Source organism: Syngnathoides biaculeatus, chromosome 15 (assembly GCF_019802595.1).
Source record: "Syngnathoides biaculeatus isolate LvHL_M chromosome 15, ASM1980259v1, whole genome shotgun sequence".
Classification (NCBI taxonomy): domain Eukaryota; kingdom Metazoa; phylum Chordata; class Actinopteri; order Syngnathiformes; family Syngnathidae; genus Syngnathoides; species Syngnathoides biaculeatus.
This window is the reverse complement of record NC_084654.1, coordinates 8,459,734-8,472,430: the sequence shown is the minus strand read 5'-3', so window position 1 is coordinate 8,472,430 and position 12,697 is coordinate 8,459,734. Positions and strand designations below refer to the sequence as shown.

The window sequence follows — 12,697 nt, the reverse complement described above, 5'->3', positions numbered from 1 at the left end:
TTGAATCCTTCTGTTGATGTTGGATTGTGCCCTGCTCCCATTCTGGAGTGCACATACTTACTCCCTAATCAATGACAATTTGATGTATGTAGTCTTCTGCCACTCGCATTTGTCTTCCTGAAAATACTCCCCCTCCCCTCAAAAATGTGATTTGCGTATGGTTACGCGACGTTTGAGCCTTGCGATGTAGACTGATTTACGACCGGAGTTTACACCCAAGGGCTGTTTTTGCATTCATTCAAGGTGGAGGTGTCACGTAGGCACACATTCATTGAGAGTCCCGGTTTTGTCCAAATACCTTCCAGCGTTATTGGAGTGAAACACTTTAAAGAATGAAAGACAACAATTCATATATGTTGTTCCTGACGAGATGAGATAATGTGCTTGCCAATGCTCTATTTGAGAATGAGTCTTAACTCAAAGCTGAGTGGGTAGTCACTAGTTTCCCTGCTTTAGAGCAAAGAAACAATAGATTCAATGCAGATACAACATTTAGTTGTGGGAGTTTAATTGTAAAGCATTTCACTACAATGCGTGTAGTGGGGCTCTTAAATTCCAATGAAGAACTTTTGGATTCTTTTAAGCGGTTAAAGTGACCAAATTGGATTATTATCCTCTCCCATGTGGCCCACTTTGAGTACAAGTCATGGCAGCGTTGTTTGAAATAAACAAGCGATCTGATTTTGTCAGATCCAAATCATATACTGTGACAGTTTCTTTCAGATGAAACGGTCATATTTGTTTGGCACGGTTTCTACGCCACATGCCCTTCCTGACGCAACCCCTGACGGGGTTGGATTTTGTCAGATCCAAATCATGCCTTGAACCATATACTGTGACCGTTTCTTTCAGATGAAACGGTCATATTTGTTTGGCACGGTTTCTACGCCAGATGCCCTTCCTGACGCAACCCCTGACGGGGAGTGTAGACCCCAGTGAGATACGAACTCAAAACCCTTGGTTTACCAGACAAATGCTCTAACCACTGAGCTATTGGGCCTCCCTTGAACCACATACTCAGTCAAAAAAAATGCACATCATAATAACAGCAATCTTGGATATAGTTTTATGGCAAATGTAATATATATATGACAATCCGCTCGCCAATCTCCAGGACAACCTTGAGTTCCGCCTCCACCTGAGGTACGAATTCCTGATGTTGGGCATCCAACCAGTTATTGACAAGCTTCGAGAGCATGAAAACGCCACTCTAGATCGGTAAGTGACAATTACACAAGACAGTAAGCATGATACCAGGAACATTTTGGCAGAGGATGAAGCTAGAACAATTCTGTTATTCTTTTTCATCAGGCATTTGGATTTTTTTGAAATGGTACGCAATGAGGATGACTGCGAGTTGGCCAAAAGGTTTGACATGGTAAGTAATACAAGATGATGATGATGATGTTTGTTTTTGATGTTTTGACAATAATGTGAGTTATTATTCTCAAAAGACCCATGTAGACACCAAAAGTGCCAGTGCCATGTTTGAGCTGGTTAAAAAGAAGCTCAGCCACTCTGAGGCCTATCCACACCTCCTCTCCATCCTCCAGCACTGTCTCCAAATGCCATGTGAGTTGCTATGTTATACTAGTATTTACTGTACATACATTTGGTTTGACTAAGTGGGCAGGCGGTTGATGGACAGTTACCATTAATAGTTGCTTACTAAAACCAGAAAACACAGACACACGTACACACAATTATTCACCAGCAACAGTATGTAGCTGTTGCTCATTTGACAGTACTATTACAGCAACATATTTCAAGCATATTGTATTGCATGTCATCAATTCAAATCTATTGGGTTGTTGCTCTGTCAAAACAACAATATTCCATACCAGAACATTTAATGGTTAATAAAAATTGAGACAAGTAGAACCTTTTGTGAATGACCTCTGCATTTAAGTCTTTAAAATAAAACATTTTGCCATTGTGCTTGCATCTCCACATTCAGATAAGCGTGGTGGAAGCAGCATGCATCACTGGCAGCTTCTTGACAGGATCCTCCAGCAGATAGTCCTTCAGGATGACAAAGGGGAGGATCCCGACCTTTCCCCGCTGGACAACTTCAATGTTAAAAACATCATTCGCATGTAAGTGAATTATTGGAGTGTCTTTATCACAGCAACAGGTACTATACTTAGACAAATCACTTCTCAATATTTTTCATGCCTGGCAGTCTTTAATAAAAAAAAAAAAAAAAAAGCAGAGTGTAATTCCTCAGAGAGGTGAAGCAAAGTAAAGGTGGCAGCAGGGGTTCTTGGGTGAAGTCTGAGGAAGCGGCACTCCGTGTGTGAAAAAAGCAGGAAAGAGCAAACTCAAGATCAAAAGGATACGACTCTAATTGCATTAGGCAGGTTATCCAGCCAAGTGAGCCATGTTTAGGTGCTGCCAGGCAGTCACTTGGCTTCATGTCAGTGGTTTTGTTCTTCTACTTCGGATGTTTACCTTTAGTCTTCATTGCTGGCCACTGAGAGATCTCACAGCATTGTCCATACAATCAACTTGGTTTGTTTTTCATGCAGTTATTATATTTTTGTAAACAGTGATATTTCAGTCTCAAAGAAGGCACTGTAGTACAAACGGAATTCTCTCTTAACTGTACTTCCAAGTAGGTTATTTTTACAAACTTTGTGACATGATGGTGGGCATGGGTTTTTGCTGTAGTAGTTTAATTCGGTTAGGGATGCGTTGAAAGAGAAAAAAAATCTCGTTTCACTGTTTACTGTATGGTCTGTTTCAATAAATATGGTTATAAAGTTCACTATAAAAAGTATAACATGGTGATGTACTGCAGCATTGCTCTGCACTTGGATCATGTTTTCCAACATATATACTTGATCATGAATGGAATACATAAAAACATGGACCTACAGTATTTAGAATAAACAACAGCCAGGTGGTTGATGTTATAAAAGGTCAATGATGTGTGTTCAGTCTGGTGGTGAAAGAAGCAGAAAACATGTAGTAGTAAACTGTGCCGCATCTGCTATTCCTACCAAAGTCATTCCTCCATTTTCCGTAATTGCTTATCCTCACCAGGGTTGCAGGCATGCCGTTTAATTGAGTCACTATTTTTGTTCTGTTAGAAGGCTTGAGCGTAATTCTTTCCAGTAGCACTTAGATTGCAAACTTGGATGCTACATCTAAACTCAGCTGTTCATTAAAAAACATAGTGGATCAATCACCGAGAGACAAACTTCTCCCTTCTGTCAAAAAACTTTGTTTCCATTAACTTTCGTATAAGTACATCACACCTTGATAAGTGATTCACAAAGTGAGATTTCCATACTTAGCGTGGCAGAGTGCCAGAGGACCTCCTAGTTAATGGGGGGAAAACATGTCTCGTGCCATTGTGGCTTTTCGGGAAAGTGATGGAGGTTACAGAAGGTAACAGAATTACTATGACGACACGTGACCCACACGTCAACCTGTGTAGAGTTGCTACTTTTCCGCCATGTAAATGTGTTCAACAATATAGTGTTGTCATATATATACCATTTTCTCAATTTCAGCCAAGGCTCCCATCGATACTCAAGGTTTTGCTTATCTTTTTCCCCACTCAAATTGCTGTACCGTAACATGTATCAGCTTTTTGCTTCCTTTTTTTCATTTTTACCTCTAAAAATGTTTGCACTCCTGCAGTGTCCAAAATGGCTTTATGATTTGTAATTACTAATTCATTGTGTTTCACAACAAATATACCAATATGTAAAGTACTCACATGAACTGCTTCAAACCCTGCACCATTTTTTTAACATTAATATACTGGGCAGTGCACCCTGCAGCAACCTAGTCAATGCTGGGATAATATTTTTTTGAATCACATATCAAATTAGTCCTCATCAGTGGAAACCTCGGGTATTACAGATTACAGATAGTTCATATCACTAAATCCCCAGGCTTGACTCGGTTTAACAACTTTTGACTCCCCATTTCTCTTGTCAATCCATCTGTCCGCGTCATTCCACCGTTGCTCATTATGGTCTTCTGGCTTCACAGGCTGGTCAATGAGAATGAGGTGAAACAGTGGAGAGACCAGGCCGAGAAGTTCCGAAAAGGTAAGCCATCACACAGAGAATGTGTATGATGACATCACATCCCATTAAGAATCCTATCAGTAATGGGTTTTTTTTTGCTCTTTTACCTTTTAGATCATGCTGAGCTGCTTGGCAAATTGGAGAGGAAGGAACGAGAGTGTGAGACCAAGACCCAAGAAAAAGAGGACATGATGAGGACTCTAAACAAGATGAAGGATAAACTCCAGCGTGAGGGTGTGGAGCTACGCTCAGCCAGGGAGCAAGTACTGGATCTATCAACACGCATCAATGACTGTAGTTTGGTATGAAGTCATGCTTTTTACGCTAAAGGAAAAATCATTTTCAACGTCATTCCTCTTTGTCACCCCACATTTCCACCAAGTGGAACGGTTGATCTGAACTCATTCCAGTGCTAGTCATGCTAGTAAACCCTCACCGGGCTATTGTTTCTACCAAAGAAGTGCATAAATGGGATGGCGATATCAGCCACTTAAAATAGTGTGACAACAGATCTGCGTGACATTTTGAACGTTGACATTCCTGTTCTCTGTTGACCAGTAAGTGGACTGTGGTGTGACAGCTAGCGCCACCCTCTGTCAGCATCGCTTTGCTCATGCTATGGGTAGGGTGGAGCAATGCATTGTGTTACCCCAGATGAGACCTTTTTCTGGCCCACCCAGCATGTTTAATAGAAGCATTTTCAGTAGATTGAGGAAAGTTCAGTGCTTTCCATTGCTTGGTCAACAGAGAAATGTCATTTTGGTGTGACTAAAGAATGGGACCAATAGAAACCGAATTAAAATAAAACACAGATCATGACAAAATGCAAGTTTCACATGTTTGTCAGCATGTCATTTTTATCCTTTTTCAGTTCATTGATAAATTACAGACACTCCCTGATGTCAAGTGTAGGACTGGGATTCCTGCTGCAGATAGCAAAAAATGCTTGAATGGTTTAGAGACTTAGACAAAAGCAATCACCTCTCCTCACATCAGATGAATCTGAATGATGACCCCAAAACAATATTTTTATATTGGAGATGGCTTTGGATTTTTCAGCAAAAATGCAAATGCTGGACTGCAAAAATGCAGGGGTTATATTGCCATCCTCCTTAGAAGAGGTAGCGAAGGTGGACAACTTCAAATACTTGGGGTCAACAATCCAGAGCAATGGTGAGTGTGGGAAAGAAGTGAAGAAATGGGTCTAGACAGGTTGGAACAGCTGGCGGAAGGTGTCTGGTGTGTTATGCGACAGAAGAGTCTCTGCTAGGATGAAGGGGAAAGTTTATGAAACAGTGGTGAGGCCGGCCATGATGTACGGATTCGAGACGGGGGCACTGAAGAAATAACAGGAAGCAGAATTGAGGTAGCAGAAATGAAGATGCTGAGGTTCTTGCTTGGAGTGAGCACGTTAAATAGGATTAGAAATTACCTCATGAAAGGTACAGGCCAAGTTGGATGTTTTGGAGACAAAGTTAGAGAGCGCAGACTTCAACGGTTTGGACACGTTCAGAGGTGAGAGAGTCAGTTTATTGGTAGAAGGGTGCTGAGGATGGAGCTGCCAGGCAAAAGAGCAAGAGGAAGACCAAAGAGAAGGTTGATGGATGTTGTAAGGGAAGACATGAGGACAGTGGGTGTTAGAGAAGAAGATGCACGAGAGGCTTAGATGGAAAAAGATGACATGTTGTGGCGATCCCTAGCGGGACGAGCCGAGAAGAAGAAGAAGAATATTTCCATCCTCGTTGCATGTCATGTAGTGGAAATTCAAGCAGTAAACCAAACTGAACTGAACTTGATGGTAATGTGGCTTTGACATATCAAGGTGGTTGGTTCCATCACCAAAGTGCAAAAAGGGGTATGGTAGTTTATTCATTCCATTCCCATTCACAAACTCATATCAGGTCCTTAAATGCATTCAGTTGTAATTACGTAATAAAAATGTATGTCGTTATACAATTGAATCCTCTTGACATTTCCCCCCATCTCTCCACAGGTGGGCACCGTCTCTTTCCCACCACCTCCTCCTCCACCTGGAGCTCCCATGGCTCCGCCTCCTCCGCCAATGATGGGTGGCTTTCCTCCACCGCCTCCTCCGCTGCCCTTAAGTTGCCCACCTCCACCGCCGCCACCTCCCCCACCCGGTGCCCCACCTCCTCCACCAGGAGCACCTCCCATTTTTGGAATCCCTCCTCCACCTATTCCATGTTCTTTCAATTCAGCGAGCACGCTGCGCTCCAAGACCATCCCCCAGCCGTCTCATCCGCTGAAATCTTTCAACTGGGCTAAACTCGGAGAGGTGACACATTTATCTTCCTCAGTCTTTAAAATGCTCTAATCTCATGTATTTGGTGTTTTAAGTATACCAGTAAGGGATATTGGAAAAAGAAAACACAAATTGGCCTTTCTTGTTTGTCTTCATCAGCATATGATCAATGGCACGATTTGGAATGATATTGATGACCTAAAAGCTTTCAAGATCCTTGACCTCAAGGACATAGAAAAGATGTTTTCAGCCTATCAAAGACAACAGGTGTGTATTTGAACCCAGCACATTGAAATGCATGTTCATGGCATATGTGAATGTGTTCATGTTGTGTGGTTTTTGCAAACTGTAGATGGAGACAGATTTGTATTGTGAGCCTGTCATAACAAAATTCCACTCATAGCGCTAATTCGGCTTGATTATTTAACTTGTGTGACACTGCCAAGGGCCCAGCTGCAAGACACAATGTAGAATTGGAGCAGAAAGACTGCAATTGTGGAACTTTAGCGGATTTGTGCAAGCACTCCTGAGCCGTCTGGATCTTCACAAGGTCTTGGATCAGCCGTGACAAGAGGATGCAATCAGTTAGGGTTAAGGTTAACGCTTTAAAGGCAAAGAGAAATGATTTATGCAAAGATTACATATCATTCTTTTGTGAACAAATGACAATATTTTACATCTGGTTATATTACCTGCAATTGATTAGCTCGTTGACTGGATACTTCCATCAGCACACCTACAAAATGTAGTGCTGTAAGAAGTGATTAAGGTCAAATATGTTTGATACTCTCAGAAAATAATTCAGTGAGAAACATGGTTATTGATTATAGTGTGTCGTGAGGTAAAGCTGCAGTGCATGCGGTTTTACACTCTTGTAGGATATATATGATAATCAAAATATTGGAAACCGCAACTAGGATATTTTAATGACTCATTGACAACATTCGGAGTACAGTATTATTATGCTAAAGGCGGAATTTTGGATACACTTTTTGTATCGGATGTCATTCGTTTCGCAATTTGTACCTTATGGTTGGTGAATATAGTGTTGTTATAAACATACACAGTACATATTACAAACCAAATCCTTCACATCTGAAAAGTCAAACTCAAGCTTTTACATTCGGTCTTCTTTCATCTTTAATAAGTGAAATAGCAAACGGGATTAGGAAAGAAAAGTTAAGGCGCCCTTTTCATGACTTAATGAAAGTTTAATTAGAAAGAAAATGATTTTCTCACTGCAAGTCTTTAATGTTGTCAGACTGCCTCTGCAGACTTTTTTTTTTTTTAAGGTTAATTAGTCATTAAATATTGGTGACAGTGAAATCATACAGCACAGGTTATTAAAAATGGCACCTACACACGGCTCAATGTAAATTTCTTTTGGGTACAGCCTGCAAACTAAACCCAATGATTTGAATTGTAATGACATTTTGGTTGCATTGAATTAATTTGCTTCACAGGCTGGACATGTGCCGGTGTAGATTTATTTCATGCGCTCTCCTCATTTGTCATGTTGCTGTGTTTTCCATGTCAAAGTAGGTATTTGATTCAATCAAGAATGCATTGTAACAATTGTGCCTTTATTAAGGAAAAAGTAGACTTTCGACTGTGACTGTATATTTGTTTTTGCTCCAAGTGGGCTCCTCATCTTGCGCTTGTAGCGTGCACCGTTGTATTTCTTTGCTTTGTAGCCAGCACTGTGTTTGTGTTTCAAGTGCTAATCTTGACTTGTGTTTTGTGTCCCTGCACTCTCCGGCTGCCTGGGCAGGACCTTCTCACTAACCAATCATTCAAGCAGGTGAGTTCAAGGCTTCTTCAAGATGCTGTTTGACCTCCGGTGACATCTTACATCGCAAGTGGCCACAAAAAGATTTTTTTATGATGTTATTCTGGTTAAATGATAACAAAAGCCTTCTTCATTATTAACACTATTTTTTATTAGTCACAGAACTATTTAGACTTATTTTCGGAATATACAGGAGGAGCTGCACAGTATATAGAACTATCTGTCCTATTCTTATTTTTTCTTATTGCAAGTAATTTCATAATGGTTCACACAGTGTAGTGAGCATAGGTGTGTCGCTAACTGGATATACAGTTTTGTAGATTTACCATTCAAGGTCAAAAATCCTCTTCAATTTGTCTTAACTGTCAAGCGCTCCCATTGGGAAACATATACTGGCCAATTTCTTTTTTTGCAAGGGTTGCCACTGTTGACACTCCTCACTACATTTCAGTCACTACCAGTTACATTTTTTTTTTTTTTTTTTGAACAGGCAAATGAATCTTTATCCCAGCAAAGAGGACTTTGGCAACCCTAATGGAAGTAGTCATCCTTCACTGCCAAGTCCATTTGCTGCAAGCATGGAAAGATGACATTTTCTTTACAAGTTTCATCTGATTTATACACGTCACACCCAACAAGCTCAACAAGGACTCTTTCTAGCAAGGAGGAAACCATCTTGTGCCCTAAATAGATGTTTAAAATTCTGAGGCTAACAAAAATATCTTGACTCACCCCAAATCAAGCAAGAACTTTCTGTCCTTCTCAATGACCTTTTTTTGGCCTGCATGCAGTTTGCGTTGGTGACTCATCTCAATTTTTTTGAACATATCTTTTTTTTTTTTTTACATGAAAATCAAGCACTTTGACCAGTTCATTCAAAGGGTTTGCTTTGCAAGTTCTCAGCAACCATGGCAAATTTAATTTGTTTCGGCAATGTTTCATTCTGCACTGAACTCACACAGGATTTTTTCCTTTTTTTTCTTTTTGATCTGTTTCAAATACATACACTGTCACTATCTAAAAGAGGTCACATCTTCCCTAGGCACATTAAAGATGTTACAGATGGTGGAAAAAAAAATATCTTTTAATCTGTTTCTTTACCTTTTTGTTTCTGCAGAAGGAGACCGGGTCCATGGATGATATTTATGTCAGCACACGGAAAGTCAAGGAGCTCTCAGTCATTGATGGCCGGCGCGCACAAAACTGTGTCATCCTTCTTTCAAAGTAGGTGTCAATGTGACATCGCAACATCAGGAAGTCTCTCTCTTAGCATTTAATTGGCGCTTCTGTGACAGAGCAGCCTTGAGGTCAAAGGTCAGAGTGGCATGTGCACTTTTTTTCTGTTTTTAGGCCATTAACACCCATCTGTTAGTCTTTGTAGTCCCCAATTTTTACATGAAAGCAGATCTGTCATGTGGCACACAGACCATAAACTGGAATTGAAAGGAGTAAGCAAAGGAAATGTATTTATAGAGGGGATATGATGCACGAGGTAACGCAATGTGTTTTGCATGATTAAAAGCATTTGAATACAAAGAAATCAAACATTACAAAAATAACGTGTGTATATGTATATATGTATATATATATATATATATATATATATATATATATATATATATATATATATATATATATATATATATATATAAAATATACAATTAAAAACTGCATACAGTGTAAGAAATCATTCAAAGTGGAAACACTCTAAAAGTTGAGTTTTAGAGTTTAATAAAATTTAAATTTAATATTCTGTTGGTTTACAAAAAATATCCAGTAATGTGTTCACATGTCAGTAACACACATCTCTGAACAGGGATCACTTTTCATCATTGAATGTCCACTCTGCAAATTCTTTTCCGTTGGTGTTCCAACGGCACTTACCCAAACCTCTTTGGAGACTTTGATCATTGACCTCTCTCTCTCTGTCCGTATCAATAAATCAAGGGTTCTTGGTGCCTGTTTTTGTTTAAGGAATCTCCAGTTGGATATCCCTGACTCAATAGTGTGTCAATATTGCATGAGGCAGGGGTCGAAACCTGATCCAAAATAAGGTCAGCGATCAGTCAATAAGGCTTTAATGTGCTGACTGGCAATATTGTTATTGATCACAACCCAGAACATTTAAAACTGCTTTGGGGCATTGAGACCAGCTGACGGTGGTCCCAGGACTGACCAACCACATACAGACAGTGTTATTCAAATGATTAGTAATTACATTTTGTAAGATGGATTCCAGAGGAAAGTGTGTATGCTCCATGAAGCGGTGGGGGAAATCATCAGTGTCTAAGAAATTAATGCTCTTTCAGATTACCTTTTGGACTGATTTGTGAACTACCTGATTTGTGATTTTGTAAAGATGATCAGTTTTGATTGAGAGAATTCATTTATTATTGTTGCTGTTAAACTTACAGGTACCTAATGAAAAGGGCAAGTGAGCGTATTTTGCCTTGGTTAAACACACATTTTTATCTTTTTTTTACTTCCTTCCAAGGTTAAAAATGAGCAATGAAGAGATCAAGAGAGCAATCCTAGAGATGGATGAGCGAGAAGAGTTGGCCAAAGATATGCTGGAACAGGTGAGCCTTCACTGCTTACATGCTACATCATGAGAAACTTTTGTCTGTGGGTCACTGATACTGCTTTGTTTAAGTGTGACCTTGTTTTATTATTTCCTATTTTACGCCCTTATAATTTAGTGTTGTAATGACATTTTCTATGAACAAAAAAGTACTAGTCATAGATCAGGATTGTTTTTAGCACAGATGGCAAATCCATCTGCACAATGCCCCATCTACAGACAAACAAAAATTTGAATGAGGTAGATTGGAGTTAAAATTGGGTCCTGCGTAGAATATGCGCTAACTGGCATTTATAAAATTATGCCAACGTCCATTAATGTATCCAGTTACTGTATTGTGTGTGTGTGTGTGTGTGTGTGTGTGTGTGGTGTGTGTGTGTGTGTGTGTGTGTGTGTGTGTGTGTGTGTGTGTGCGCGTGTGTGTGTGTGCGTCTGTGTGTGTGCGTGTGTGTGTGTGTGCGCGCGTGTATTTTTAGTTGCTGAAGTTTGTCCCAGAGAAGAGTGACATTGATCTCCTGGAGGAGCACAAACATGAGCTAGAGCGCATGGCCCGAGCAGATCGCTTCCTGTTTGAAATGAGCAGGTAAACAGCCATATTTGGACAACGCTTTTCCTCACACAAACACTTGAATCTGGGACTTTTTTTGTTCTGTGTTCCCTAAAAAGAAAAAGGGTGTTCCTCATAAAGAGGCGGTGGCAGAACAAAGGAAGCCTGAAGTTTGGTTTCTGGATAATGACAGATAGTAGTTCAGTTTACTTTTTTATTTTGTTGTTAGTTCACTTTACATGCAGTATATCACAGAATCCACTAACCAACTACATCAGACATGCATAAAAGGATCCCATGGGCAGGACAAGCAGCAAGGGAATGCTAGAATGAGGGGGCGACCCAAACAAACAGTGGCCCCTTTGCTGTTCTAAAACAATCTACACTCTTTCAACAAGATAATGAAAGCCTCGTATTTCCTTTTGTACACATTTATCCTGCCCACAGTATTTCCATTTGAATCACAGCTGTTTTTCTTTTTTGGAATGCATTTGAGATTCTAGAATTTTTCATCATTTAATATTGCCAGATCGTCCTATCCGCTCCCCTGGTTTATTACACATTTATAAATGTAATTGGTTGAACTTTGAGCTCCCATTTTATTCTCCTCCTTCCTTTGTTCTCATTAGAATTGACCACTACCAGCAGAGACTGCAGGCTCTGTTCTTTAAGAAGAAGTTTGCAGAGCGCCTTGCTGAATCCAAGCCAAAGGTGGAAGGTGAGGAAACGAATGTGTTATACATGTACAATACTCACTTGCTACCTATGGCTATATGTAAAATTGTTTCAGGCTCCTGTGTTCCATTTATTCTTGAAACAAAATTCAGGCAGTTGTAAATTCTGAAACGGGATGCTTTACTTAGGTTGTTTTGCACCACAAATGAAGCATGAGATTAGACATATGAGAACATGTTTTCGGGCAAGCTAATAAAGTGATACAGTAAGATTGTCACACGCTGTGACAATGCATTGATGAACACTGTCGACAGACCTACAGATGATGTGCACAAGGGTGTGCGTGGGTTACTGAGGGCATTCTCTGCCAGCGGCTTCCAGATTACCACGGAGGATAATTTGGAAATCTGGCCCAGCGTGAGATGGAAAAGCCTTTGCTCGTAAACATGCCGCTCAGCTCAAAGACCCGAAGGGGGGAGTGTTCCAAAGAGGTCCGTAGTCATGTGCGCTCACATGGTTTTTGTTTTTTTTAGGCGATAGTTTAATTGTGTGCTGCAGCATTTGTTGTCGAATGAGATCAAATAGAATGTATCATATGACGTTTCTGGCCATCAAGATTGGAAAGAAAACAGAAGCCTAATCCTGCAAGGATTGGGTACAGGGATCCAAGCCTCATGAAATCTTTGTTGTTGATCCAAATGTTCCCAAACCGCACATGCTAAGTTCTCAATTGTGTTGCATTGTGTTACCCCAGATGAGACCATTTTCTGGCCCACCCAGCATGTTTAATAGAAGCATT

At 40.2% G+C, this 12,697-nt stretch overlaps 1 protein-coding gene across 3 annotated transcripts in view; it reads left to right on the top strand.

The window, feature by feature from the left end:
- daam2 (dishevelled associated activator of morphogenesis 2) overlaps positions 1-12,697 on the top strand; it is a 111,449-nt gene that overhangs the window by 86,512 nt on the left and 12,240 nt on the right. For all 3 annotated transcript variants that reach the window (XM_061842912.1, XM_061842914.1, XM_061842913.1), the window contains 13 exons: positions 1,115-1,218; positions 1,312-1,378; positions 1,455-1,572; positions 1,958-2,096; positions 4,006-4,064; positions 4,158-4,345; positions 6,037-6,339; positions 6,466-6,573; positions 8,078-8,107; positions 9,213-9,319; positions 10,590-10,674; positions 11,153-11,259; positions 11,853-11,941. In XM_061842912.1, coding sequence (XP_061698896.1) covers positions 1,115-1,218; positions 1,312-1,378; positions 1,455-1,572; positions 1,958-2,096; positions 4,006-4,064; positions 4,158-4,345; positions 6,037-6,339; positions 6,466-6,573; positions 8,078-8,107; positions 9,213-9,319; positions 10,590-10,674; positions 11,153-11,259; positions 11,853-11,941 — 1,504 coding nt within the window. The remainder of the gene's footprint in view (positions 1-1,114; positions 1,219-1,311; positions 1,379-1,454; positions 1,573-1,957; positions 2,097-4,005; positions 4,065-4,157; positions 4,346-6,036; positions 6,340-6,465; positions 6,574-8,077; positions 8,108-9,212; positions 9,320-10,589; positions 10,675-11,152; positions 11,260-11,852; positions 11,942-12,697) is intronic.